The sequence below is a fragment of the Thunnus thynnus genome, chromosome 12 (genome assembly GCF_963924715.1).
Source record: "Thunnus thynnus chromosome 12, fThuThy2.1, whole genome shotgun sequence".
NCBI lineage: Eukaryota > Metazoa > Chordata > Actinopteri > Scombriformes > Scombridae > Thunnus > Thunnus thynnus.
Genome location: NC_089528.1, coordinates 18,901,344 through 18,928,681, shown reverse-complemented (window position 1 = coordinate 18,928,681; position 27,338 = coordinate 18,901,344). Strand labels below are relative to the sequence as shown.

The window sequence follows — 27,338 nt, the reverse complement described above, 5'->3', positions numbered from 1 at the left end:
AACAAATGTCAACAAAACGTCATTGACGTCACTTCGGTTTTAGCCGCGTCGTCACGTCCGGGGCACAATTGTAGTTTTTTCGAGTTTTCCATAAAGAAAGCCACTTTTTTCGCTTCTTTGTTTCAGGATGCCGCATGAAATCACTTAAAAGTCTTCAGTTTATGGCCTGTTGTAAAATAAAGTAGCACACCGCGGCCTGAAGCCGCAGTTGAAAATAAAGCTGAGGTCCTCTGTGGCCACAGAAATGCACTCTGGGTTAGTGTCAATATGGCGGTCTGTAGGTTACCTTTGGATTACTTCAGAGCTTAAACGATTATTTAGAGCTAACTGTTATTCATGAAACAAGCATAAAAACATGTTTCAGTTAATTTGGTGCAGAGCCAACATTACTGCACCTGTGCGGTCACTGTCGTTTTACCCGAGATGCAATAAAACAGCAGATTTCTGGAAACTTTCACGGTAGGGTAAAGTCACCCGGCAGCTAGCTTAGCTAATGACAGCCGACCTATTAAAACGTTATTATGTGTTGATTAACACTGACAAGCTTCGGCCTACTTTACTGACCTAGACAGGACGTCTGGACATAGCTGGTTAACTTCAGTGTTCATATGTACAGTGAGATGTACCTGTTTGTTCGAGTTGTGCAATGCAGATTAGAGTTGAAACAGTCGATTAATTGATCAGTTGAGCGACAGGAAATGTATCAACAATTTTCATGCTTCAATTAATTTGTCGTTTTTATAGATACTTTATTAATCCCAAAGGGAAATTAAAGTGTTGCAGCAGGCACTTAACATAAATCAAAATACAAAAACAGTGAGACATGTAAAAGAAACAAATACAATTCAAAACTAAACTATAACTAACTAACTAGACTAACTCAAACTTAAAATAGAATAGAGACTAGACTGTAAAAATACATTTTTAAATGAAATATTTCTTCAGGTTCTGTGTGTAAAACAGATCCAGCATCAGACAACAACATACAGGCTTCACAATGAAAACAAAACATCTGAAATGTTTTATTCAGTGAATTTTGTTTTCAAGCATGAATGGCAAACATTTGCTTGCTCCAGCTTTTCATACTTGAGGATTTGCTACTTTTCCGTGTTTTACATCATTATAAATTGAATAACTGGGTTTTGGACCAAACCAACTACTTTTTAAAATTTTATTTAATCCTTTATTTAAACAGGCAGTCTCATTGAAATCAGGATCTCTTTTTCAAGAGAGAACTGTGTGCAAGAATAAATACAGTTTAAACATAGACAGACACACAGATTATTCACAGACACACATTACACATTATTTTCACATTGAGAGAAGCAATTACAATTGGGATTGCAAATACATAAATGAAGTCTTTTAAAATCATGTGAAACTAGAGAGTGTTTTTGATGAAAGTACAATACTTACTGGTTGCTGTCATCATTCTTACTGTTCATACTGGCCCCGCTTTCTTGTACGACTCCAGTGTAAAATTGAGAAACAATTAATTAATAATGATTCATTGAGAAAATAATTAACAGATTAATAATGATAATAATAGCTAGTTGCAGTCCTAATTTAGATCAGTCTAAAGTGTAAAACCTGCCTGGCTATGATACCTGTAGAGTTCTTAGAGGCATTGCTTTTGTTGCATTAGATTTATAACATTTTCATGATAGGCTATTGCATGCCCAAGTGTATTAATGTTCTTTTTCATATCCAGGTTGTATACATCTCCGGGATCAAATGCACACAGCTCCTCACAAAAACCTGGTAATGCTGTCAGTCGCATTTGGAGCCTTACTCAGAGAGCCGTCCGCCAGTCCACCACCCGAACATCTAAACCCCCGGGAGTGGCTCTGAAGTTTATCCTGGGACCTGCACTACTTACTGTCTCCGGACGTCTGTTTTGCCATGTAGCTTATTGCGAGGCATTTGTGAATAACAACACTCCAGTGGAGGCTGAAGCCAAAAGTCCTGTGCCTGATTTCAAATGGCATATCTTGTGGGAATTTGTCAAACCTCAGCTGCTTGCTCTCATTGGAGCTGTGGTGGTAAGCCTGAATCAGTTCACTTAAACATACTGTCAGTGTTTCTGAAACAAAATGCAATGTGACATGTTTAAGACACTGATCAACTAAAATTGATCATTTTCTTTTTTTAGCTTGCTTTTGGTGCCGCTATCTTGAATATTCAAATCCCCTTGATGCTTGGGGATCTGGTGAATGTTGTGGCACGCTACCTCAGGGAACATACTGGGAACTATGTCCATGAAATGAGGGCTCCTGCCCTGAAATTGCTTGGACTGTACGGCATCCAAGTAAGTCCAAAAATATCATAAGCAGTAGCACAACTTTTCATGTCATTGCTTTTCACAAGAATCAACAACAATTAGCCTATGATGAGATAATTATTCTGGCATAGGTCTATCTCTTATATAATTATAACATAGTTGCAAAGATGTATAACTACACATTTTTTGGCACTGTCTTTCTGCAGTCTAATGCTTTTATTACATTGTATAATAAAATGCTCCTATTTGAACACATATTCCTTGCAATAATTCTACTCATTCAGCAGCTGCTTGCAGATCTCTAATTTCTAAAGAAATCTATTTTTTCTTAGAGCTATGATGCTCATTAGCCTTCAGCATGCTCTGTTCCACTCACTGTCATTCTGACAAAATATGCATGCAAACATATAAATGTCACAGCTGTTTCCTGGAAAACGGTCTATTAAACTTGCCATTAATCACCTCCTTTGTGCAGGGCCTGCTGACGACCGGCTACATCATCCTGCTGTCAAGGGTGGGAGAGAGAGTGGCAGCTGACATGAGGAAGACCCTTTTTGCATCCTTACTAAGGTACATATTCCGTAGTGTTGACTTAGAGCAGAACATGCACTATGTAGGACACAACGATGTCATGTTTACGCTAATGCTCCACTGTTGTGAAAGGACCACATCTGCAGTCCAACAAAGAGTCCTGTCAACATTATTATTTTTTGTCTCAGACAAGATGTGGCTTTCTACGATGCCAATAAAACTGGGCAGCTGGTGAATCGCTTGACTGCTGACATTCAGGAGTTCAAGTCATCCTTTAAATTGGTCATCTCTCAGGTATAACCACATGCATGTTTGAACAGTCACAGTATGGCATCAAAGTGCTGATTTTTTTGCAAAATAACCAATAATATGTGTGTTATGGAGGAATATATGCTGGTTTTGTCCTTCTAAATCCCATTTTTTGCTCTTTTTTGCAGGGTCTAAGGAGTATGACACAGACAGTTGGATGTTTTGTGTCTCTATATGTCATCTCCCCTAAGCTCACAGGTTTGACAGTGGTTGTCATTCCCTGTCTAGTGGGAGCAGGGGCTTTCCTTGGCTCATTCCTTCGCAAACTATCCCGTTTGGCTCAAGAACAGGTGAGACTAAATATAGTAGTTTCATTTAGCGCTGAATCTTTGAAAGGATTGATTGCAATATGAATTTCAACAATAAACTCATCACAGAGGGCAGACATACTGTACTTCCTCCTTACTAAACACAGTATAGATCTCTTTTCACTACTGTTAACTCAATGTTAAGATGCCAAGTTTCTTCGCAACTTCTTTTTGACTCTATCTGTGTTTTGCATAACTTCATGGGCTGACATAGAAACAGAAAGATACAGCATAACTATGCCTGTTTTGTAAGATATGTCAGACTGAAAATGAGCACTCCCAATTTGTCAGAAGAGACAGAAAATTGCCCTTGCTGGCAGTTTTGAGAGCAGACGTTTGCACTGCTACCATGAAGCTTAAGTATGTTATTACACAGCAACACAATGCTATTAATTGCATGTACAATCTGAGATAAACTGGAGTTGCTATTGTTTTGTTATTTACAGATTAAGTTTAATTTGCTGTTCATTTAACTTTGTGTTCAATTTAAGGTGGCAAAAGCAACAGGAGTGGCAGACGAGGCACTTGGAAATGTGCGGACAGTGAAAGCTTTTGCTATGGAGGAGCGGGAGCTACAGTCAGTGATAGTATATTATGATATACTCATAGCCATAGTACTTTTAGAAGACACTGTACTGTCACATCAGATATGTTAGATAATATGTATTAATTTCCAAAAATCTCTTTCCCAGGTTATATGCATATGAAGTTGACAAATCATGCGAAATGAATGAAAATCTTGGTGCTGGAATAGCGATTTTCCAAGGACTGTCAAACGTTGCCCTGAACTGTGAGTGTATTTCACTTAGGCAACTAATGTTGAGAAAATGGTTACATCAGGATGTTCAGTATGATAACATGTTTGTGTTGTGTATCATTGATACAGGCATTGTTCTGGGAACTATTTTTGCAGGAGGGACTTTAATTTCTAGCAATGAAATGTCCCCTGGAGACCTCATGTCTTTCTTGGTTGCTTCCCAAACGGTGCAGAGGTAAAAGACACAACTTCTCCCATCAATTAATAATGTTAACTCTGCATCACCATATAAAGTTAAATAATAGATTTAATTGATGTTAGGGTATAACAAATACATCTTCTTTATGCTTAGGTCTTTGGCCAGTATCTCTATCCTCTTTGGACAGGTGAGTGAATATTATATAAAGAAATATTTTGTGTGTAGCAATTGAGTTGGCATTTCAGTTGACTCATTGTGTCCAAAATATTCTCTACAGATGGTGAGAGGAGTAAGCTCCGGGGCCCGTGTTTTTGAATACCTGTCTTTGCAGCCTACTATCCCACTCGCTGGAGGAGGACGCATTCCTTACCATTCACTGACAGGAAGAGTTGATTTTATGAACATTTCGTTCAGGTTGGAATCTTAATTCAAAACAAAAATAGATTGCAACACTAAAGTAGACATTAACTGAACATAAATATCAGAAGAAACTACGTATGTGGTCATTTCTTTTTTGTATATTTATAGCTATCCGACAAGACCTGAACATCAGATCTTGAAGAAGTTAAACTTAACGCTGCCACCTTGCAAAACTGTCGCCATCGTTGGAGAATCTGGAGGAGGTATTTTTCTTCATTAATGATTCTGATTGTAATCATGTGACAATAAAACAATGTAACCGTGAGCCTATAAATTAATTAATTTTATAAATTTGAAGGAAAGTCCACAGTAGCCTCCTTACTGGAGCGTTTCTATGACCCGACCAGTGGTGTCATCATGTTGGACGGACTCGACATTCGAACGCTCGACTTGTCCTGGCTGAGGGGGCAAGTTATCGGATTTATTGATCAGGTAAAGATTGCTCATCGTTAATATGTCCCAATTTTTAAATAGGAATATAAATAATCAATCAGTGTCAGTCAACGTGTTAATTATTCCCATTTGCCGTCCAGTTTTCACTGTATCTTCCACCACTCTTTGCAGGAGCCAGTTTTGTTCGGATCATCTATCATTGAAAACATCCGCTTTGGGAAGCCTGAAGCCACTGACGCGGAGGTCATTAATGCAGCCAAGCAAGCTAACGCTCACCGCTTCATTACAGATTTCCCAGATGGCTATAACACTGTGGTTGGTATGTGCTCTCATTAAGACTCTTATTACTATTTAAAAAATGATGTGCCTTTTAAATACTAAGCTTCATATATTCGAAACCCAGGCGAGCGAGGTGTGACGTTATCAGGTGGACAGAAACAGCGCATTGCCATCGCCCGCGCCTTGATTAAGAACCCCAGCATCCTTGTACTGGATGAAGCGACCAGCGCTTTGGATGCAGAATCAGAGCGCGTGGTGCAGGAAGCTCTGGACAGGGCCACAAGGGGTCGCACTGTGCTCATCATCGCCCACCGGCTGAGCACCATTCAAGGCGCTGACCTCATCTGTGTCATGAGCAATGGCCGCATTGTGGAGGTGAGGTAGCAGAGTGTTTAGAGAAATGGAGGCCGCTTATCTCTTGTTAAATGCCTTGGCTAATTTATTAGACTACATTGTAAGTTCAGGGTGGCGCTGAAGAGATTTGACTTCATTCAATGTTCGGTAATTTATACAGATATATTGGATGCCTCCATATGAATGTACTGACAATGTAAGTTTTAATTATATCTAATAGCTTCCTCTTTTCTTTTCAGGCTGGGACTCACTTGGAACTGCTAAGTAAAGGAGGACTTTATTCTGATCTGATCCGTAGGCAAAGAGCTGAGGGGAAGAAATGACCACTGCAACAACTTTTCTGTAGATCTACGATGAGTAGTAGAATATTTTTAAATGCATAGAGAACGCTCAGGCAGACAGATGAGTTGTATAAAACAGGTGATGTAAATTTACCAGCCCACTGTCTAATTTTATGAAAGACTTTCAAATGCATTCATGTAAATGTATAAGTGGACCAACTGGATCAGCCTGTGAACAAACCAAACTACTGTATAGTCTTTAACGGAAATGGAAATTTCATAAAATAATTTATTCTGTATAAAATTAAAAATTATAATATGATAGGAATAAAATAAAATTGTGTTTCAATGAGTGTACTGATTTTTTTTCCTTTTTATGGATCATAATGCAGAGGATCTTCACACTAGTTTACAAATACAATAGGGTACGTGTTTTATGAGGAGTACTGTCAATGCCTTATGGATAGTGTCATTTCTTGTGTTTTGTCACCATCACCTATTTTTAAACTGATTACTGTATTTGCTAAATGTTGATTTGGAAAGTCACTTATATAGGTTATGACTGTTAATGAATTTAAAGATGACACCTAACTCTATATTTGCGTTTTTACTAACCTCTAAGATAAAACTTTTGACTAACTTGTCACCATTTTAATCTATTATGACACAGATTCAAGATTACCCCAGTCACTGTCCTTCATGAAGTTAAAAAAAAAACATTTTTCAAGCTACCTTTCAACCCTACATATGGTGAATGTTTGATACTCAAAATATTGGTTTGGGGTATGATGTCGCAATTTGATCTGGCGTTATTTTATTCATCCTTCTTATGTGTGCTAAGACAAAGTCATGGACAGTGGGCAATATCAACCATCACCCTGGTTTTTTATTGTATTATGTGCTCATTTCACCAAAATGAACAAGTGGATAGCAAAGATTTTAATGCTCAGACAAATAGATTTTACATTTGCTTTTAATTGATCAAGGTGTTCATCGTGACAACTACCTTGCAGAATCCATTTGTAGTTTGAGATAAGATTACAAACAATCAAGTTAACTCGATCAAGTTAATCAAGTTAAGAAACATTTAATGTGTTTTTTTTTTTCATGAACACTTGTACACCTCTCTTACAACTGTAGGGGAGAACGGGGTAAATAGAGCCAGTGGGTAAAATGAGTCACCCCCTTTATCTCGGTAATCATAAGCAAAAGAAATCATGTGACCACAAATTAAGAAAGAATGGTTCACATTACTCAATCCATCCTGGACTCAAGCACATGGAGAGAGTGGTCAGCAAAACAGAGCAAAAAAAAAAAAGATTTTTGTCATGCCAAGTGAATTCATCATGTTACTAAAGTTATCAGTCTTGTATCTTACTTAAAAAAGATAAGTTTTGGACATTATTACATGTTAATTTAAGTCAGTGTAAGCTATAAAACAAGGTCATAAACTTAGCATAACTGTGGATCTGAGCTGCTCTGTGAAACAGTTTTGTCAAAATGAAGGTTGTGGGGTAAAACGTGCCAGTGATGTTGGGGCAAGTTGAGTCAATGGCTCAGTTTACCCCCAAAATTATTTTCTGATATTCTAGAGGCTAGAGACACTGTTCATGTCTGATCCATGTTACAAGTGCTGCAATGTTGATGAATAAATAATTGTTGACTAATGTTAAGTTTAAGCCACAAACAAACATGCTGTACATACAGACAGGTGACAAATTAAAGGAAAAGCCGACATAAAGTGTCTTAGTAAGGTGTAGGGCCACCACATGCTGCCAGAACAGCTTCAGTACGCTTTAGCATTGATTCTAAAAGTCTCTGAACTCTTCTGGAGGGATGAACACCATTCTTCAAAAAGATATTTCCTCATTGGGTGTTTCGATGATGGTGGTGGAGAGCGCTGTCTAACACCTCAGTCCAAAATCTCCCATAGGTGTTCAATTGGGTTGGGATCTGGTGACTGTGAAGGTCATAGCATATGATTCACATCATTTTCATACTCATCAAACCATTCGGTGACCCTATGGATGGGGCATTGTCATCCTAGAAGAGACCACTTCCATCAGGATAGAAATGTTTCATTATAGGATAAAGGTGATTACTCACAACAACTTTGTATTGATTTGCAGTGACGCTTCCCTCTAAGGGGAAAGTGGACCCAAAACATGCCAGAAAAATGCCCCCCACAGCATAACAGAGCCACCAGATCCCCTCACTGTAGCGGTCAAACATTCAGACCTGTACCGGTTTTTTCTTTAATTTGTCACTTGTCTGTATACACAAAAGCACATTTACACACACACTCTCTCTGTAGCTAACACCCAAAGATCACAGTTTAATCTTTACTGAAAATGTTTCGGTAACATGTTGAACAACAAGACACAAACATATGATTTTACTTAAAAGTACAAGTTTTTGTCTTTGTTAAATTGATGGCATTAATAAAGTTCAAAATTATTTTTAATTTTATAATTAATTTGTTTGATTTTGTGTTATTTTTATATCAGTATATAATGGTAGCACTATTTACCCCATCCTCATGCTCATTTTACCCCTACCTTGGGGTAAGTTGTGCCATTGGACTAACTTTTTTTGATGGCTCATTGTTCTTAAACCGTAATAATTAGATAACTTGTTTAAATTTAATTTCCTCCCATTTGAAACAAATACACTTAAATTTTGCAGTAAAATCATCATATGTAAAAAGTGGCTCATGTTACCCTGTTCTCCCCTATGTACTGAAAACTGAAATGTAGGCCTATTTAGTTTATCTGAAGCTAATATGAAGCTTCAGGCATTCAAATTAGTCAAATGAATTAAATATCTTCCAGCGTTAGTCTTTTCAGTGCCAAAGTCCCTCTTTTTGTTACTATACTTCCACTGCAGCTCAACAGGGAAATACTGTCTGAGGAAACATTAAGAGGGAATTTGATGCTAAAAAGACTGTAAATGTGGCAGATATCCACTTGATATGACTAACTCAGACCGCTGAAGCCTCATATAAGCTTCAGATAAACACTTAAGTGCATTTTTGCACAAAATGACCATATGGACACACTGGATTTTCACTTAGACTGAAAGCACATTTGAAGGGGATCTTTTAATAGCCAATATGAACAGGGGGAATGATCACAGCGAGGAAAACTTCTTTCGGTGTTCATTTGAGTACCTGACTGTTGTTTTAAGACAGACTTGAAAAATTGTGAACCTATCCTTTAAAGTGTACACTAGTTTATATTACGCACAGTCGTTTTGCTCCCTTTTACAACTGCAGTCTTTCAGAAAATGTTTTCAACTGTCCCACAAATGAAAACAACTGATCATTATTATCACAGCCAGTGAGGATGTTGCTGCATCTCAGATAGAACTGTGTTTCTGGCGTCCCTGGTTTTTATGTTGCAGTTCATCTTTCAGCCTCTAGATGAGCAACAAGACAAGCTTGGCTGCAGACCGACCAGGAGCAGCAAGTGCAGATAGCTGCAAGCTAACGCTAGCTATCATAACATTAACCCCAATTTGGGGCTTTGGTCGCTCATTGTTTTGCTAGCAAGGTCAAGGCTGGCTTCACTGGTCAACCATGCAGAAATATGAAAAGCTTGAAAAAATCGGAGAGGGTAAGTTTCATACGCTTTTTGTAAAGTTAATATGAGCTAGCCTGGTTTACAAACCTAGCATTCATGTAGTTGCAGGGCTAGCTAACGTTAGCTAGATTGTAAGACTTATGCCTGCGTTAATTAATTCCCTAGTTAACCCTGCACAGTGCAGTTTGTGCAGTATTGTATAACACTGTAATGTGTCAGTGACAAGATTTGTCTGAATATTTCAGCCTGCCAGCTTAGATGATATTAGCTTGGCAGCTAACATTAGCTGATAATAGGACTTGCTATGCCATTCATCAGTAACGATAACTGTGATTTAACTTCACGCTATTTATTCCGTAGGTACATACGGGACAGTATTCAAGGCGAAAAACAGAGAAACCCACGAAATTGTGGCGTTGAAAAGGGTCAGGTTGGACGACGACGACGAGGTAATGTGTTGAGAATAAAATAATTTCTGTGTCAGTGTTTGCGAGCAAGCAGTTAGCAGCTCAGTGCTGATTACTGTTTCTTTCAGGGAGTGCCAAGTTCTGCTCTGAGAGAAATCTGTCTTCTGAAGGAGCTCAAGCATAAAAACATTGTCAGGTCAGTGTTTGAAATTTAACTGTTAGGTGGGAATGACAGGTAGTTTCACTATTCATCATGTGAGTTTAATAAGTTGGTTTCATTTAACCCTGATGTCAACAAACACTAAAAACTGCTCTTTCCTCTACAGACTACATGATGTTTTGCACAGTGACAAGAAGTTAACCTTGGTTTTTGAATATTGTGATCAGGTGAGATAAAATCATCCATAACTTACAGTGCACTAGAGCTGCAACGACCAGTTGATTGACAGAAAATTAATTGCCAACTATTTTGGTAACTGATTAATTGTTTCGAGTCTTTTTTTTTTTTTTTAAAAGAAAAATGCTTAAAATTCTCTTGTTCCAGCTTCTTAAATGTGAATATTTTCTAGTTTCTTAAGTCTTCTATGATAGTAAACTGATTTTATTTGGGTAGTGGGCTGTTGGTTGGGACAAAGACATTTTAGGATGTGTCTTGTGCTTTGTGAAATGGTGATTTTCATCATTTTCTGACATTTTAAAGACCAAACGACTAATTGGCAGATTAATCGATGATGAAAATATTGCATCCCTTGTATGTTGTTAATGTGCACCTCCTGAAGCTCATGTCCTCTTTTTAACTACAGGATTTGAAGAAGTATTTTGACAGCTGCAATGGGGATTTAGATCCTGAAACTGTGAAGGTGAGACATAAAGATCCTAGATAACGCATAAGGAGAGTTTGATCAAGGACAGCACGACTGCTTAAAGGTGTAATATACGACATTCAGCTCCACAAGATGTCACACTAGCACCAGCATCTCAGACCAAAACAAATGTGTGCATTGTTTACTTGATAATGTTGGAGGGGAAAAAGAAAGCGGCATCTGAACAGACAGCTCACGAAACTCAGATCAAACTGTCAAACTAGGCAATGCTGATCAAATATGGATCAAGATTCTGTCACTGCATTTCCTATGTCTTGTCTCAAATGTTTTCAGAAAATATTTTAGTGTACCGTTTAGCTGTTATTTGAGGAAGGTTGTGACACGGCCGCCATGCTGGAAATGAGGAGGACACGGAGAGACCCACATGCACGAACACGCACGCTTACATGCACTAACTTGCACGCGCGGCTGGACCGGCTATCAAAACAAAGAACAGAGAGGCTCAGATTACAACACACACAGAGGGAGTGTGACTTCATTCTCTGCCCAGTTCGCCATTACTCCACTATATCTTTACACAGAAAATAGGGGCTGAATGTTGTATATTGCACCTTTTTAAATATGTATAGTTAAGTTTGCATTAGTTTTGGTCTCAGATTGCCATCAGTATGACTGTAACTTCTTTTGAAAATGTGAATTAAAAGCTTAAATATTTGTTTGTCCCTATGCTTGTTTTTGCAGTCGTTCATGTACCAACTGTTGAAAGGCCTCGCTTTCTGTCACAGTCGTAATGTTCTTCATAGAGATCTGAAGCCGCAGAATCTCCTCATCAACAGAGTGAGTGTTTAGGTGCATTTGGACTTTGACAGGAAGGCTGGTAAATATTCATAACTGTATGAGCAAATCATTTGGCTCAGTCAGTTTCCTAAGTCTGTAATGTTGAAAGTAAGAGGAGGGCAACTAAAACTATGAAAACCTTTTATTTAGTAACAGTTTGTGTGAAAAAGTTAGTTGAATGCGATGCACTGTGGAGGTTGAAGTTTATTAGGACGTGTTACAATCATGTTCAATTTGGTAAATTATGTCTCTGTCTGTAGAATGGGGAATTGAAGCTGGCTGACTTCGGGTTGGCTCGAGCCTTTGGCATTCCTGTGAGGTGTTACTCAGCAGAGGTAGGTTGTTGTACATGATTAACACAGAAGGTGCTAATGACTGACTGCTACAAGCTTAAACTGCATAACCTGTGTGAAATTGCTTTGACTTTTGGCACATTCAGCATCTGTGAAGTCCGTGATTGATCTCTGAACTTTTGACTGTCATTGAGAGACTTAAAATCTGGTGCTAATTGACATTTAGAAAGGGTTTATGCTTCTTAATCCAGAATTTCAAAGTAGTAATATCAGATGCATGTAGCTAAGGTAAATGGTCCCAAATCTGGTTCTCTGAAAATAATTTCTCAGTTTTGAAATTAAACTATATTTCATCACTAAAATGAAAGCTTTCAGGCTTTGTATTAAGGCTGAATGACATGACCTAAAATCCATATCTAACTATAAAAGTGATATCAGAATATGGCGCAGGAACATATAAACCATCAAACTGCAATAACATCAGTAAATATTTGGCCTCCTCTACAATCCCAAATGTGTTAAACCTGTTAAAATGCTTTTGCCTTATTTGGGGTCTTATTATTTGTCTGAACAGTCAATTTTTCTCTGAGAATCTGAAGTTAAGACATTCGGTGTATGATGGGAGACAGTGGAACACACACCAGCGTATAGCTGAAGTGGTGGGTTTTGTTTTTTTTTTTGTTGCTGATGCTATCAGAGAAATGACAGGCAAGGCTCATCTAGGTTTAGTGGTTTTGGTTGGCTGACCTAAGGGCTTGGCAAGCTGGTGTCATGGGGGCGCACTTGACCCAGCGTGACACTACTGATCTGAAAATGTAATAAACAGAAAACCTAGAGGGAGACAGTGTCTGAAGCACTGACAATTTGAAGTAAGGTCATTTTATTTCAGAGGATGTATGACCCGGAGAGTCTTAGCACTGTTTCAGCAAGAAGAAATGAACGATTCTACAGTTACTTCACACTGCATGGATATACAGTGTGTAGCATTTAGTGCATGCTGCAAAAATTTTATACTGAGGTTATTATGGTGGCAGTATTACATTTTGTGCCATTTATCAGCATCATTGCTCAGCAAATCCATGAAGTCTAATCCGAACAAATATAAAAATGTGGTTCTTTCAGTGTCAATGCTTTCATTTTAGTTTTTATATAATTATTTTTAATAATAATTGTTCAGGCACAAATGCAATTTTAATCAGATTTTTTTTGCAACAGACACATTCAGAGGTCCCCATACCATTTTTAAAATTCACTGGGTAAACACTGTTTACCCAGATCAATAAAAAAAAAACAAATAATATCCTAGGTAGCTCACAACTTTGAAACACACAGCTCAAAGATGTGCTGTAAAAGGAGCAAAAAACCAAAACAAAACAGCATAACACACTCAATCTATGTCATCTGTGTGTCACTTTTTTGGACATTGATTATTTATTAACATATATTGTACGATCTTTGTGCTCATAACCATGTGACATTTTCAAATTACTGAGTAGCTGAAAGCACATTTATGCTTTTCCAGCTGGAGGATCCACAAATGTAACTTCATTTTTCTCTGAAAAATGGATTTAAGAAAAGTTAGTAGTGATAGCATGTGTTCAGAATTTACATCTGCGCTGAATCAAACTTTCAAACTTTTCAAGGTGAAACACAAGCACTTCAAGCTGCTTTCAGTCAGCCCACACATTCTCTCTGGGAAAGGGAAGGTTTTTTTGTACTTGTTATTTTATTTTATTCTTTTCAGTCTCAGTGCTCTTCACCAGACACATTTTCGTGTTACCTGGAAAAATGTCTGTAAAACACTTGACACCTGACGAAGCATCGTTTTGTTAAAATTTCAAGAAGTTGTAATGGAAACCAGATGGCTGATGTTAATCCACTATTTAGTATTAGTGGCAGTGCTGCCAAATCCATCGCTTTGTGAGAACAGAGATTACACTGAATGCCTGAAGGGTTGTGTTACCACCCATTTGCCTGTGATAATTGGTCCGATTCTTAACACTGTGTCTGTGTGTAGGTGGTGACATTGTGGTACCGGCCTCCAGATGTGCTTTTTGGTGCTAAACTTTATTCTACCTCTATTGACATGTGGTCTGCTGGATGCATATTTGCAGGTTTGTTTTTCGTTATTGACAAACAGAGATTCAAAATAGTCTGTACTGCAAAATACATATACGCAAAAATTTTATCTTGATTTATTTTGATTCCATGTCCCATTCAGAGCTGGCTAATGCTGGAAGGCCTTTATTCCCTGGGAACGATGTGGACGACCAGTTGAAAAGAATCTTCAGATATCTTTTTTTGACACCATTTGTACACCATAGTGGTTTGTTGGAGCAGAACTATTGATCTACTGTTTCAGCAATGATTTATGAGAGTTGCAATTATAAAAAGTTTTTCTTTAACCTCTTGGTACATTGTTGGGTACACCAACTGAAGAACAGTGGCAGACAATGACAAAACTCCCAGATTACAAGGTAAATTACTGATGTCTAATTGTGTAATACCTACAGTGTGTAGAGTATACACTGTGTTTTACTGTCGTTTTTTTTCACTGAACTATTCTTATCTGCCTTCTTTTTCTCCCTGCAGCCATATCCCATGTATCCAGCCACCACCTCACTGGTGAATGTGGTCCCCAAACTCAGTAGCACAGGACGGGATCTACTCCAGGTACTTTGATCTTCCTACCTTTAGATTTTTTAGGAATCTGCATCATCAGCAATGTGTGGTTTTCCAGATATGCATGCATCCACTTATGTATTTAAATATCAATATTTCCACATATGTGGTTCATAAAATGTTTTTCTTTCATTCTTTTATAACTGTTTGTGCAACTACTGCCAATTACTGCTAACAGACAAGTTTGCCTGTAAAAAACATCAGATTGCTGTCCTCATACTAAAAAAGTTTCCTTTGATCTCATCTAGAACCTGTTGAAATGTAATCCTGTCCAGAGGATCTCTGCGGAAGAGGCCTTGCAGCACCCATACTTTGCTGATTTCTGCCCACCCTAAATGCTAAATTGCCTCTCGCTGAACCTCAGCCGCCAGAATCAATCATCCATCACTCTGTTGGGTCATTAGGACCAGTACCAACAAGGCAAATCCCTCACTGGTTTGACAACCCCTGCATTTCGTTCTGTTGTGCCTCCGTGTGGAACAAAGTCCTGGTGGCTCTGCAAGGTTTTAGTTCTTCTAAGTTGCAAGCCTGTTTAATTTGGTACATAAAAGCCTCCCAGTTAGTTAGCACTACTCTGGGAGGCCGCACTATTTGTTGCATTGATTATATTTTATACCTGAGGAAATGTTTGTCGACAAGAAGCCCTTCTGCTCCCAAATAATCAAATTCACGTGCTGTATTCTTCAGATTTTTAAATTGTCTATAATGATTGAGACATGCCCATTGAATCTGTGATGATCTCATTTGGTTGAATTCAATTTGAAACATGACGGTTTCTGTTCTTACAGGGCTGTGTTTTGCAAAGCAGTTTGCTGTTATTAATGGAAATCTTTATCTTGGTGGAGACTGTAGCCTGACTGATACTGGAGTTATGATGCCAGTACCAATATTACTGTGAGAGTTTAAAAAATCTGATAATTTTTAGTTATTGGCTGACATTCATTCCTTAACAAACACAATGTATAAACTATTTTACAATTAAAAAATAATCTTATGATCTTATCTATGAGTGCACACAGGTGGACAAGCTATCCAACAGAGACCCTTTCTAAATTATGTCAGACATATCTTTAACATTTCTGTATGGCAATTTCTTGTCACTTATTGGCTGTTACATACGCTGATACAATTTATATGCGATAAGCTAATATCCGCTAGTATGTTGGCGTCAGTCGGGCTGTGGTGGAGACCACAGATTCCCTGGGCAGCTAATGCTACAAAGTCGCTATTTAAAAATAAGTTATATTAAATTCATCTACCAGTTTTAGAAAATCAAGCAAGTGATTCATTTGAAAATTGTAAAGGCTGAAGTCAATGTTTCCCCTCTTTTTAAGAATTGTATGTTATTTTTGTAATGCTTTATTCTACAGGTGTGTAATTTCTGAGAGATTTTCCAAGAGGTTTCATGGATAGAATTATGTAGTTTTTGTACTAATTACAGAAAAAAATGTGTATTTCCTTGAAAGAATTATTCCAATAAAACCCAAGGAAATATTCAACAATTATTAATTTATAATTGGAAACCATATATATCCATAAATGCTAAATTGTATGAGTGTTTGTAGGGAAACTAAACATTTGTGCTCAGAATTTATAAATTTGAAGTGTATCAATTGAACTCTATCTTCCCTATAATTTTACCAAATTACATAGTTCTTTTCATGGAAACATCCTGGGAAATTATAGCAATAACAGTGTTACCATTATTTTTTCTTTCTTTTTAGACCACGACAGATGACAAACTTGTATTTCTTATGTTTCACATACCAACAGTACAACTCTTTGTCCCACTACCTATCACAAGATTGTATAATAGCATGGGAAGCTAATTTATAATTTTCTTGTTCTCAGGCTTCCCCCAACCCCCCCTTTTGTTTTTTTCTTTGTGCACTTTGTAACTGACAGTTTTATTTGAAGTTCTTTAATTATCTATTATTAAATATGTTGAACACTGACAGCCAGGATTATGGCCGGTTATCAGTAAATGGGCCAATATAGAGATATATGCATATATATATCTATATATATATATATGTTAATAACTAGTGGACCATTAGTGACACATTGCTTTTTTTTAACATCATTTTTATCGTTATACTTGTGTCTTTTAGCCTTTATGAGATGCTTTTTTAATAGTTAAATTAGAAATGAAGAAAAAAAAATCCAGATAATCCACTGATAATCTGTATTTTCATATGATTGTTTTGCACCATTTTGGTTACTTATTATATTAACATGGTCAACAGCTTGCAGTGTTATTTTACTCCAGATTGTTAGAGTGCTACTTATCCCATAAAAGCCTACATAACGAGTTGTGTTTGAAGTAGCTGTCTTAATAGGGAAATGATTCATTTTCATTTTGCTGATGTAAGACGAGTTAATGGATGCATGTATTTATTAATGATGGAATGTCTGCTCTTTTTTTTTTTGGCATTCTTTTAAATGTAGCACTACTTCATTTGGTTCAGAAACTCTCCTTTTGAATGATTTAATAATACTCTATCTATTGCATTTAGTGGGCCCTTTTTAGGATTTAAAATGATTGAAAGATGTGTGTATGGGTAAAGTTATATTGAAGAAAAAAACAAGCATTTGCTCAGCATTTCATTATCTCATTGTGATCACAGGACATTTCAAACTGATGTAGAGTTACTTTATACAGTTTAAACTTTAATTTCGAATGAAGAGTGGATTTTGCACTTTGCTAGTACATTTGCTTTTGTTGGTAGAACTTGGGACAAATATTGTCAGTGATATTTTTTTCTGTATATTTCAGCCAATAAGACTGTGTTCAGTAAAGTGGACATAAATACACGTTTGCTTTTCTTTGAAAATAATTCAGCTTGCTCATTCATAGTCACCTTGATCTTGTCAGTATATTGGGAACTGATTTTTTTACAGCATTTGTTATATTTTACCCAGTTATTTACAAAATAATTTCACCATAAGGTCTATTTAGTAGCTGTTCTTGAGCTTTAAACTGTACCAGACGATCTTCTTTGGCCCATGGAGTGTTCCCAGTTTTTATGGGATTGTAAATATCCACATTTCCATTTTTATGAGCACATTATAGATGTGGTTTTACATGGGTGACAAGTCCTTAAAGGAGATAATGTACCTTTGACCACAAGTGACACTTTAAGGATAATGGTAAAAGGTAAAGCATAGTGGAACAATAACACTAGTACAGAGGAGTCAAAAAGTCAGCAAACTGACTCAGTAATATTAGTTGCATAGCTTCTCAAGTTTGCTAACATTAGCTAGCACAAGCTACTGGTCATACCAGATCAGGTAAGACTACAGCTGCAAACCCTACCTGAGTGTATTAAATTGGGAAAACGTGTGTATTATTGCCTAAGTATTTATTTGTCACAGTATGAGTTCTTCATTCAAAAGTCAGACCTTTGCTTTAAAGTGCTGGGAACATTTTAACGCACAATTCCATAACATTTGGTGGTGAACTGAACATTTAGTCATGTACTGTGCACTACTGAAGTATAATTTTTTAGTACTTGATACTTCTACCACACTGTATTTCAGAGTCAAATATGGAGGAACAATACCTAACAAGATGTATGTTCTATGGTTGCAATGGGTCGTGCAGAGGCTCCACTTTAACCAACATTAAAACATTACTTACACACTAACCTGCAACAGTAATACAGTCATACATACAGTATAACAACACACATAATGCATACTGAATACTGCATATGCAAAACACTTACTTTTTTGATACACGAAGTACATTTTGCTGACAATAAATCTCTACTTTTACTTTATGTTTTGAATGCAGGACTTTTACTAAAAAGTATATTTTATATTGTGGTATTTTTACTTTTACTGAAGTAAAAGATTTGAATACTTGATGAAAACTGGGCAAACTCCATCTGCTGAGGAAGAAGAGTGTGGTGTGATTTGATCGGAAGCTCTAGAATGACTAAATGGACTTTGTAGTGAGATTATTTTGTTGTCTGTTTCCAATGTGAAGAGTGAACTTTCCGATCTCAAGTAGCGACCAGCGACTTTGATTTTAACCTACAGTGCGGAACTTTTACATATAAATGAGTGTCCGTTACATTCAAGCCCTTGCCAAACGACTTCACACAATGCTGATTAAGCATATCACCGTATATCACCACCATATCACAAGTATCTGATTTTCACAGTATACAGAGTTCTTAAATCTCATGTCGGGAGGGACATTCCCGCGCTGGCTGTTTGAATGCGCACCCAAAGACTTACCCTGGCCGAGTCAGCTAACTTCCGGTTGGCCCTCTGCTAACTTAATTGAATCGTGCGGCTATCCGAGACTTTCCAAATATTATCGGACCGAATGGATCAAATTCTGATAGTGAATCGAGTCATTTCGCGGGGGATTGCTCGCGGCAATCTATCCAACATTTTACATCCGCGACAGTGGCGAAGGAGTAGGCTACAGCGTAGCCAATGAGGTAAGCACATCTTGGCAGTGTTTTTGTAGTTACTCTCACTGCCAGAGGTGGGAGACAAAAGTCCCCCGCTCCAGCTTTAATTCTAACTCGGTGTACATCAAACCCACGTTTTATTCGACTATGTGTCATTTTGTTTAAGTTAGCAGTAACTTGGTTTGAAACGCTCATGACAGTTTAATTTAAGACTGAGTACATTACACATAGTTAAGTATTAACTATTTAATGTACAGTTCAGAGTTAAAATCACATATCTACAATAAAATGCACACAGACCATGTAGAGCCAGATGAAGCAAGTGCAGTTCCCCAGATGTGTGTGTGCATGAAAATCTTGACGTCACCAGTAAGAACCAGTCTTAAAGGCACATTTTTTTGTTTTACTTCAAGCCACATATACTCATTTAATACATTAAAATTGTTGGAAAGATATTGCAGTTTTCCTACACTTGCATATTATCTTTCCATTTATGACTATTGCACAATCCCAAGTCTGGTTGGAGGAGGATTTTTGTGTTATAATGATCCAAGTCACTGTACCACAGGATGCGGAGGACAGCATTTTGATTCATCTGGCTCCCAAATACATTTGGACAATACAAAGTGAATAGCATGGGTAATATTACATTAAGAGACCAGAGATAATAGGGATACATAATGGTCATGCAAGGAAGAAAATGGGCGGTGTGCCATAAATTGTTAGCTGTAAGAATCAAATAGTTCAAATCTAGGTGTTGGGTGACAGAAATATATAGAGTACTGTTACCTAGTTGGCCATAGCTATGTGTTAAATATCAATTGAGGACTACTTAATGAGCACAAACAGTTCAGTTATAGTTTCTGCCTGTTCAGATACACTCTGCTGTTCTTTGACTGGTAGTAAGGCAAGGACATTTTCACAAATCCTACATCCACAGTTTGCGGTAATTGCTGGATCATTTTTATGCTTAACCCGACAACATGACACACACACACTCAAAATCATCATGGCAATGTAGCATCATCAGAATAGCATCATTGTGTAACATGAGTTGGCATTTGTGTCTCTTAATGCATTTGGCTGATGATGATTAATATACAATTGTCATATTATACGTCTATGTTGCAATTGGCAGCTGTTCAGTCTACCGTACATCCATTCCAGCTGTTAAATACGCCATGAATTGAAAATGGGAATCCCAAATCAAATATATATATTTTTATGTCAATTTGATAACAGTGGTATCTGATTCAGTGCATTTATTGCTCACAACACAACGCCACTGATTCACCTTTTTTTTGTCCTGAAAGGTATATTTCCATTTGGATAAAGTCTCTTCTCGAGGTGGTCTCTTGCTCCTCTTGGAGTACACAATTATTCCTGATAATGCTGGAGCAATGAGCACACACCCTGTGTAACAGTGTGTGTAGTTAAAACTAGAGCCATTAAAGGTAGTCACAACCATAGACGTCCCAGTCATTGGCTTTCAAGTGATGGCTGATCTCCAAGGGTTTGTGCTTCACATCAACAGTCATCTAATACACAGACAACAGAGTAATAAAGCTACAGTGTTATGAACACCACTTACTTGATTGGCATTATACTTGAAAGTTTCACATTTAAAAAAAAACGCAGACTCTTGTCTCAATTTTCAGCAAAGTATTAATAGTGAGGATATGTAAGTGTACCTACAAATCCATAACTGTAGTGTCAAGGATTTAATTAACACATAGTGAACATTAAGAAGAGAGGAAGTAGACTGACACGAAGATAAGAAGAAAAGTTTTGTACGTGAGTAAGATGGGTACATATATAGTTTATTATACTTGATCATTTATACATCACAAACTGTTATTTGTGACTTATTACATGTTCTGGAATAATAATGATAATAGAATACAATGGTAAAATTGTACAATGCATTTCCGTTATAAATCAACTGAATAGAATGGGGCTGAGGTGCATGGTGTTTGATGTTTTGAGGCAATTTCCTGTATCTAATAAAAGACTATTCAATTGTCAGTCATGTTATAATCACCAGTAACGCAAAGACACTTATGGTCCACCGAGATAGAAAGTCCAAATTCCTTCTGTTGCAAGAATAAATGAAGAAACACTTTTTTTTAAAACTTATATATATCTATATTTATATTTGACAAATGTCTCACATGATCAGTATAGAATTTCTTCATGGCATTTGATTGTGGGTATTTACAAATTTCTGTTAGGTTTAGGAATGTCACCAACAAGCCTTTTAAACTATACTTTATGTTCAATAGAGAATAGATTACTATCACAGGGGATTGTGCTGATGAACACTTTTAAGACACTGTAATGAAGAAACATAGCTGAGAATTATTAAGAAAGGCAAAGGAAAGCCTGATTGTTTCAGATTAATTAACAGAATTAAGGTCCAACTTTTTCAGCGAGCTGAATGCTAGCATTCTTTTGTGTGTGACAGCATAGCAACACTATCCCAAAAAAATGGGAAACATTAATGAAAATTGAAATGTCAGCTATATAAAGGTATAAAGGTACAATCAACCACCTTTTTTACCCTTACTGTGTGTAAAAAGTGCCTAAAGTTAACAAAAACATCCAATTCAGTAGTTTCTGTTGTCCCGGGATCAAAACAAAATACTTGCATATATATATATATACAAATAATCAAGTTCCTCTTCGATTTTCAAATTGAATAAGCACAGTCGTCTAAGTAGTGAGACAATTCAAAGCATCATAGTAGCAAAAGGCAACGGAGAAGCAGCTCTTTTGACCAACAATCAGCTCATCAAAGTCGAGCAAACTTCAGAAAGGCTCTCCTGTTCTAACTGGTGACAGGTATAAGGTCACTCTAAACAGCATTGTTAAGATGCTGGAGATGGTACACTGATAAGAAACTGCAATGCTACACATACCAATCCACATGTCGTTTTTTTTTTTGTTTTGTTTTTTGTTTTGATTGATGTACAGCAAAACTAGCACAACAGTACTACATAACTCATTGTAACACAGTTCAGAATCCCTTTTTTTGGGACACATTTATCTTTACTGATTGTATACTCTAAAGTGACTGGATAAAAAGAACAAAATCCACAAAATGAAACATGAATTAATTAACACTGATGCCTTGACATGGCAGTTAAACCTGAGTTCTGTTCTGGAAGTGGTCTTTTTTTTTCTGATGATAGTATTCTATTTCTATTCAGGCATTGATAAACTCTACTATTCTTTTTTTGAGCATACACTCAAACCTTTTTCTGTTAAGTACATAAATTATTTCACAGTTTGCTGTCAAGTCCCCAGATGTGCCGCCCCCACCCCTACTTTATGTTGTCAACAAGCAAACTCCTCAAAGTTGCCTAGAGTCGGGTGACGAGGTAACATGTTCGGCGTGAATCCGAGACTGTCCGAGTGACTCCGGAGGGTGTCACAGGTGCTCTGCAAAACAGAGGGAAGGGAAGGAGGGAAGACGAGTTCAACCGGATTAAGGGAGGGGCGATGAAGGGGGTGATGATGACGGTGGAGTAAGGGTATGAGCCACAGGTAAAATGAGAGCGACCAGGACGATTATGAAGCGACGCGGGGGGGAGAAATTAATATGTGACGAGGAGATTTCGTGCAAAGACAGAAAAAAATGATCATTATTAACACATGAGACACAAGAATATCAGCGAGGACAATGAATGACAGAAACATATGTGGACAATGATGAGGTAATGAATACAACAGATTTGGAAGTTCCAAAATCAGCCACATCGCATATGTTTCACAGGTAGTGAAAAGAGAGTTTAAAGTAAATAAGGGGCAGGTGGGGAAAGATGAATGAAAGGAGGGAGAGGAGAAAGAAAACAGCATATTTTTAGTCCTGTTTTTATACTAGCATGTTAAATTCTTATAGCTATGGAAGTTGAAACATCCACATATGTCTGCATTTCCCTGAATGTGCAAAGGTGCTCGCTGAATAGCTGTTGATATGTGGATAACAACCATTGGTAGTCCTGTTGGCAAAATGGCTATTCCAGCAGACAAAGAACCATTTATAGTTTTGTGCAAACTCACTGCATGCAGACCTGTGATAACATCACAAAGTAATGCATCTAGTGATGTTATCCGGCACGAGCCTCAAATGCATTGCCTCTAAATGGAAATCTGTGCTGCAGGGAAACAAATAGATCTCAGGTGGTTCAGCTTTTTGTACAACAGTTCAATAAATATGTAATATGTTTTCACAGGAGTACTGGGCTTTATCCTATGAGAAAGAAAGCATCATTATTCAGTAAAAAGGAACAGGTTTTGTGTAGTGCAGAGAGTCAAATCTTTGTGCATTTGGAGAATCCAACCAACTCATGTCTTCTGTAAAGCCAATAAATACAGAAACACAACAAGCTAACCTGTCCTGACACAGTGGTAGATATTAAATTGCTCACTGCAGTCGGATAATTACCCCTCTTTGGTTGCTTGTCTACCACAGCCAAACAAGTCATTTGTAGCGACTGAGGAAATGATGTATGAGATGGTCTTAAGTATGTATGAAAGAGAGGGACAGCATGGGAGGGAGCATCTATTATCAATGGGGTGTGCTACCTGGGGGCATGATTAGGCGTGACACCAGGGCTGGTTGGGTTCTCTGGAAACTCCTGGAATAGACATGATGAAAAGAAAGATGGGTGAGGGTGACTGAGATGAAAATAAAACACAATGCAAATGCTATAAGGTAATTTTTTTTTGATGGAATACTGCTTGTTGTGTTTTCCCCTCAGTGATATCATTGAAGAACTGAAGGAAGGTGGCTGTTCAACACAAGATTTGAGGTTTTTTTTTTAATAAGCAGGGAAAGCAAAAGACAGAAAGTGTTGATGATCATTGAGGAGAACGACAGTCAAACTTAAAACTAAAAAGAACTAAATGATTTACTTCACTGTTGGGTTGTTTGGGTGGAGATGTGACAATGGACTAGTTGAAAAAAGGGTTATTGAATATGAGAAAAAGGAAGAACAGAAGATGGTTTATCATAAGCAGGTGAATATAATGACATGAATGGAGAATACAGTAAATATCACACTATGTAAGTCTCTAATAAAGCATGACATAAATATCAGCCCACTAAAGAAATGCTTCATCTACTGCCACTGTTTGAATTTATAAAAACTGATCCTCCCAAAATCAGACTAAAATAACCTCCTTCATAACTATGTTGGCTTAACTTTACCATACTTATCTCCACTTCTACTTAAGAGAATAAACAGCTTCTTTCTTTTCTCCCACATCAGCTACCAAACCAAATTCTGAACCCGAGGCAACTGTACATGCAAGAACACAATCCTCATGCAAGGACAAACCCATGACTTTTTCACTGACTTGAAGACAAATTTGGTACAGTCTTTTTTGCATGCTGTATTATTGCTCATGATGATAAAGTCTTGGGCTTTTTTGACACATAAGAGAGAAACAGAGCTTGCATATCCAACATTCTGCCAAGAAGGCTGGATGCAAATTGGTAGATAAAGTATACTGAGGGATAAAAGGAAATGTCTGCACTTAACAAAAATCAGCTTAAATGCTTTTGATTAAAACAGCACCAGAAGAGAGGAAATGTATTTGCTTTTGTTGGTTATTCCACCCATACAGTGAGCTGCAGAAAGAGATTAAGGTCTTTTAGTTGTTATTCAGACTTGAGAGAAATAATTGGATTAGGTGGTTATTACAGTTTAGATTTCAAAATTGATCTATTTGCATTACAAGGAAAATTCACAGATATAAAGTTTTACTTATCTATTATTTGATCAGTTTGATGGGGTTTTGATTGGCAGAGAAACAATTTTTAAAAACTTTTTATTAACTTAATGTGAGTACAAAATAATAAAAAGCGATTAAAAATACACAGGATCATTTTGAAATGGTATGAAGCTCAACATGTAGATTCTTTCTCAGCTCTACTAAAATTTATAAAGAACAGAACAGACTTAAGTTGTCCACAGATCAGCATTTTTAGGGTGAATCATTAATAAAAACAAAAAATCAAAGTGGCCCCAAGCAACTTCATTGTGTGACTCCTCAAGATACTTTTTTGATCTGCACCAACATTACCTCTACTAGAGAGGTAATGCTCCATCAAGGCAAGAGCTGAAGGTGAAAAACCATAACATTTAATGCTTGGCAAGAAAAATAATATAATCTGTAACAAAAATACTGCTGCAAAGTCTAGATGGAGGACAGCCCTGATTAATTTGGGGACCACTGATCAGTCATGATGCAGTAGTGAAAAAGTGTCCTGGTCTACAAGCATATTGGGCTTTGATAAGACAGATTTTACAATTTGTCTGAAAGTAATCAAGTATTTTACTCAGCAGAGGAAATATACCAGTGGTTCGACAATTAGACCCTTTAAAACCTACCTTTCCATCTTTGGGTAAAGACTTAAGTCAGCAGTATGTGCCAAACATTTGCTGATTACTGATATTAAGAAGGTGCATTTTGGTCATAAATAATTTCTTAACTGCTCTGTATAAAACTTACATAACTGCATGCTGGGGAACTGGAGGTGCCTCTGGACATATTCTGTTAAACCATGGGGCTCAACAAAATGCTGTGATTTAGGATAGAACAGAAACGTCTCACATTACTCTAAGTTTCATCTTGAAGTTTAAATGGGTTTTACTGCCTTGAAGGCTTTGAAAACAGGTTGATCATGAAATGTTCATGATGTCCCCAGACCTCTTAATCTCATCCTGCTTTCTGCTCCTTCTCCTGCTCTCATATGAAGATATAATGAATTTCCTCTAATCATACTGCAAGAGATAAAGTGTAAATATCAAAGTACAATAACAGCTTTTCTGGCTCTAAATGAACTGTAATTATATTATTGTGGTTGTCAACATCCAGAAGCTACTATATATCAAAAAGTGGGTTGGTGTGTGGGATAAATTCAAGCAATCTGAGCATAAGAGAAGTTTATGAGTCATAATTAAAAGAGAACAGTTCAGACAATTTTATTCTACTTGTCCATGCATTTAGATTTAAGGGCACTCAAGTGGCAAAACACTGAGCTACAAAAAGCTTGGAAAAAGAAGGCTTACAAAGTCAGTGTGTTCCTTGTAAATACTCATCTGCGTTCCATCTGTAAAGCTACTGTAGATTTTTGTCATCATGGGGAATAATTTGTGCTCCTTCTCTATAATATTCACCATGTATTATAATGTGTAATATTAGATGCACTGATTATGTATTCATACTGTGCAGTAAAAACAAAGTTTATGTATTATTAATAATTACGTTTACTACAACAATTCATCTCCCCTGCGTGGGAAATTGAAACTAATGATGACATAATGTGGTGTACGATTTTCTTTCTCTATGGTGCTGTTCATTAAAAGCATTTCAACTTTAAGTGTGTTGTTGTTCCTGAGCTCATCTGAGATTCACCACATTCAATTCATTCAACAAAATGCAGTCTGAGAGATAAAAATTACCAGATTGTCGCTCTGACAACGCTGTGGTCGTTTCTTGCGTATGAAGTAACCCAAAACCTTATCCTTAAACACCTAGATGCAAAAACACCAGATAAAGATTACACACAGATTAAATGCATCATAGTTTGTGACACTAAAATTAAACATTAGCAGGATAAGTATATTCAAATACTTTCTATGAATAATTTAAATGTAAAATCAATCAGCTGTGAAAGCTTTAGTTTGACAATTTAGGAAATAGGCTTATTTTCTTTCTTGGAGAGAGTTAGATAAAAAGATTGATATATCTCTCTCATTTCTGTACAGTAAATATGAAGCTACTGCTAGCAGCTAGTTAGCTTAGCTTAACATAAAGAGTAGAAAGGGGGAAACAGCCTGCCTCTGTCCGATAGTAACAAAATCCACCTTGGCAGCACCTCTAAAGCTCACTAATTAATACCTTATATCTTGCATATTTAATCTGTACAAAAACCTCAGTGTAAAAATGACAATTTGTTGTTTTAGGGGGCTGTGTGCCGACTTCTTACCTAGCAACTCTTGGTGCTATGTACACAATAACTCCCTATTTACTACATAGGACACTTTATTTACTGTTCGCTATTTTCTTTGAGGGTATTTTACAACCTGAATGTGTACATCCATCCACTATATAGCACCCTCAAAAATTTCACAGTGGAACAATTTTGTTAACTTTTGCACAAAG

The 27,338-nt window shown here is 37.1% G+C and overlaps 3 protein-coding genes across 8 annotated transcripts in view; 2 read left to right on the top strand and 1 right to left on the bottom strand.

Moving 5' to 3' along the window:
* Positions 1 to 155: 155 nt before the first annotated feature.
* Positions 156 to 6,465, top strand: abcb8 (ATP-binding cassette, sub-family B (MDR/TAP), member 8). 2 transcript variants are annotated; one of them, XM_067606094.1, is made up of 16 exons: positions 156 to 255; positions 1,712 to 2,042; positions 2,153 to 2,308; positions 2,757 to 2,851; positions 3,001 to 3,106; positions 3,250 to 3,411; positions 3,921 to 4,006; positions 4,122 to 4,219; positions 4,316 to 4,421; positions 4,539 to 4,572; positions 4,663 to 4,799; positions 4,914 to 5,008; positions 5,104 to 5,237; positions 5,370 to 5,517; positions 5,602 to 5,852; positions 6,071 to 6,465. In XM_067606094.1, exons 1-16 carry the CDS (start codon positions 245 to 247, stop codon positions 6,152 to 6,154), a joined length of 2,034 nt encoding a protein of 677 aa, XP_067462195.1. In that variant the 5' UTR covers positions 156 to 244; the 3' UTR covers positions 6,155 to 6,465. The 2 variants fall into 2 exon arrangements, with proteins under 2 accessions (XP_067462195.1, XP_067462194.1); XM_067606093.1 differs by lacking the exon at positions 156 to 255 and adding an exon at positions 262 to 459.
* Positions 6,466 to 9,403: 2,938 nt separating this feature from the next.
* cdk5 (cyclin dependent kinase 5) lies at positions 9,404 to 17,550 on the top strand. The gene is made up of 12 exons (XM_067606087.1): positions 9,404 to 9,726; positions 10,054 to 10,142; positions 10,229 to 10,296; positions 10,427 to 10,487; positions 10,904 to 10,960; positions 11,666 to 11,761; positions 12,022 to 12,096; positions 14,072 to 14,168; positions 14,276 to 14,347; positions 14,473 to 14,531; positions 14,647 to 14,727; positions 14,985 to 17,550. The coding sequence occupies exons 1-12, from the start codon at positions 9,690 to 9,692 to the stop codon at positions 15,069 to 15,071; spliced, it is 879 nt and encodes a 292-aa protein (XP_067462188.1). The 5' UTR covers positions 9,404 to 9,689; the 3' UTR covers positions 15,072 to 17,550.
* A 1,844-nt stretch (positions 17,551 to 19,394) lies between these two features.
* The window catches only part of asic1c (acid-sensing (proton-gated) ion channel 1c), a 107,358-nt gene continuing 99,414 nt past the window's right edge, over positions 19,395 to 27,338 (bottom strand). For 3 of the 5 annotated variants that reach the window (XM_067606084.1, XM_067606086.1, XM_067606081.1), the window contains 3 exons: positions 26,636 to 26,707; positions 23,751 to 23,803; positions 19,395 to 22,604 (listed from right to left, as the gene is read on the bottom strand). In XM_067606084.1, the coding sequence (XP_067462185.1) occupies positions 22,526 to 22,604; positions 23,751 to 23,803; positions 26,636 to 26,707 (204 nt within the window). In that variant the 3' untranslated portion in view covers positions 19,395 to 22,525. The remainder of the gene's footprint in view (positions 22,605 to 23,750; positions 23,804 to 26,635; positions 26,708 to 27,338) is intronic. The other 2 variants (XM_067606083.1, XM_067606082.1) reach the window with 2 other exon arrangements.

What these genes read in the sequence shown, in the direction of transcription:
- abcb8 (XM_067606093.1), top strand. Translation starts at nt 356, where the DNA reads ATGTTTCAGTTAATTTGGTGCAGAGCCAACATTACTGCACCTGTGCGG. An exon ending in CTCTCATTGGAGCTGTGGTG is followed by an intron (nt 2,043 to 2,152) that starts GTAAGCCTGAAT and finishes TTCTTTTTTTAG; the next exon opens with CTTGCTTTTGGTGCCGCTAT. An exon ending in GTCAAACGTTGCCCTGAACT is followed by an intron (nt 4,220 to 4,315) that starts GTGAGTGTATTT and finishes TCATTGATACAG; the next exon opens with GCATTGTTCTGGGAACTATT.
- cdk5 (XM_067606087.1), top strand. Translation starts at nt 9,690, where the DNA reads ATGCAGAAATATGAAAAGCTTGAAAAAATCGGAGAGG. An exon ending in AAGCATAAAAACATTGTCAG is followed by an intron (nt 10,297 to 10,426) that starts GTCAGTGTTTGA and finishes TTTCCTCTACAG; the next exon opens with ACTACATGATGTTTTGCACA. An exon ending in TAGATCCTGAAACTGTGAAG is followed by an intron (nt 10,961 to 11,665) that starts GTGAGACATAAA and finishes TTGTTTTTGCAG; the next exon opens with TCGTTCATGTACCAACTGTT.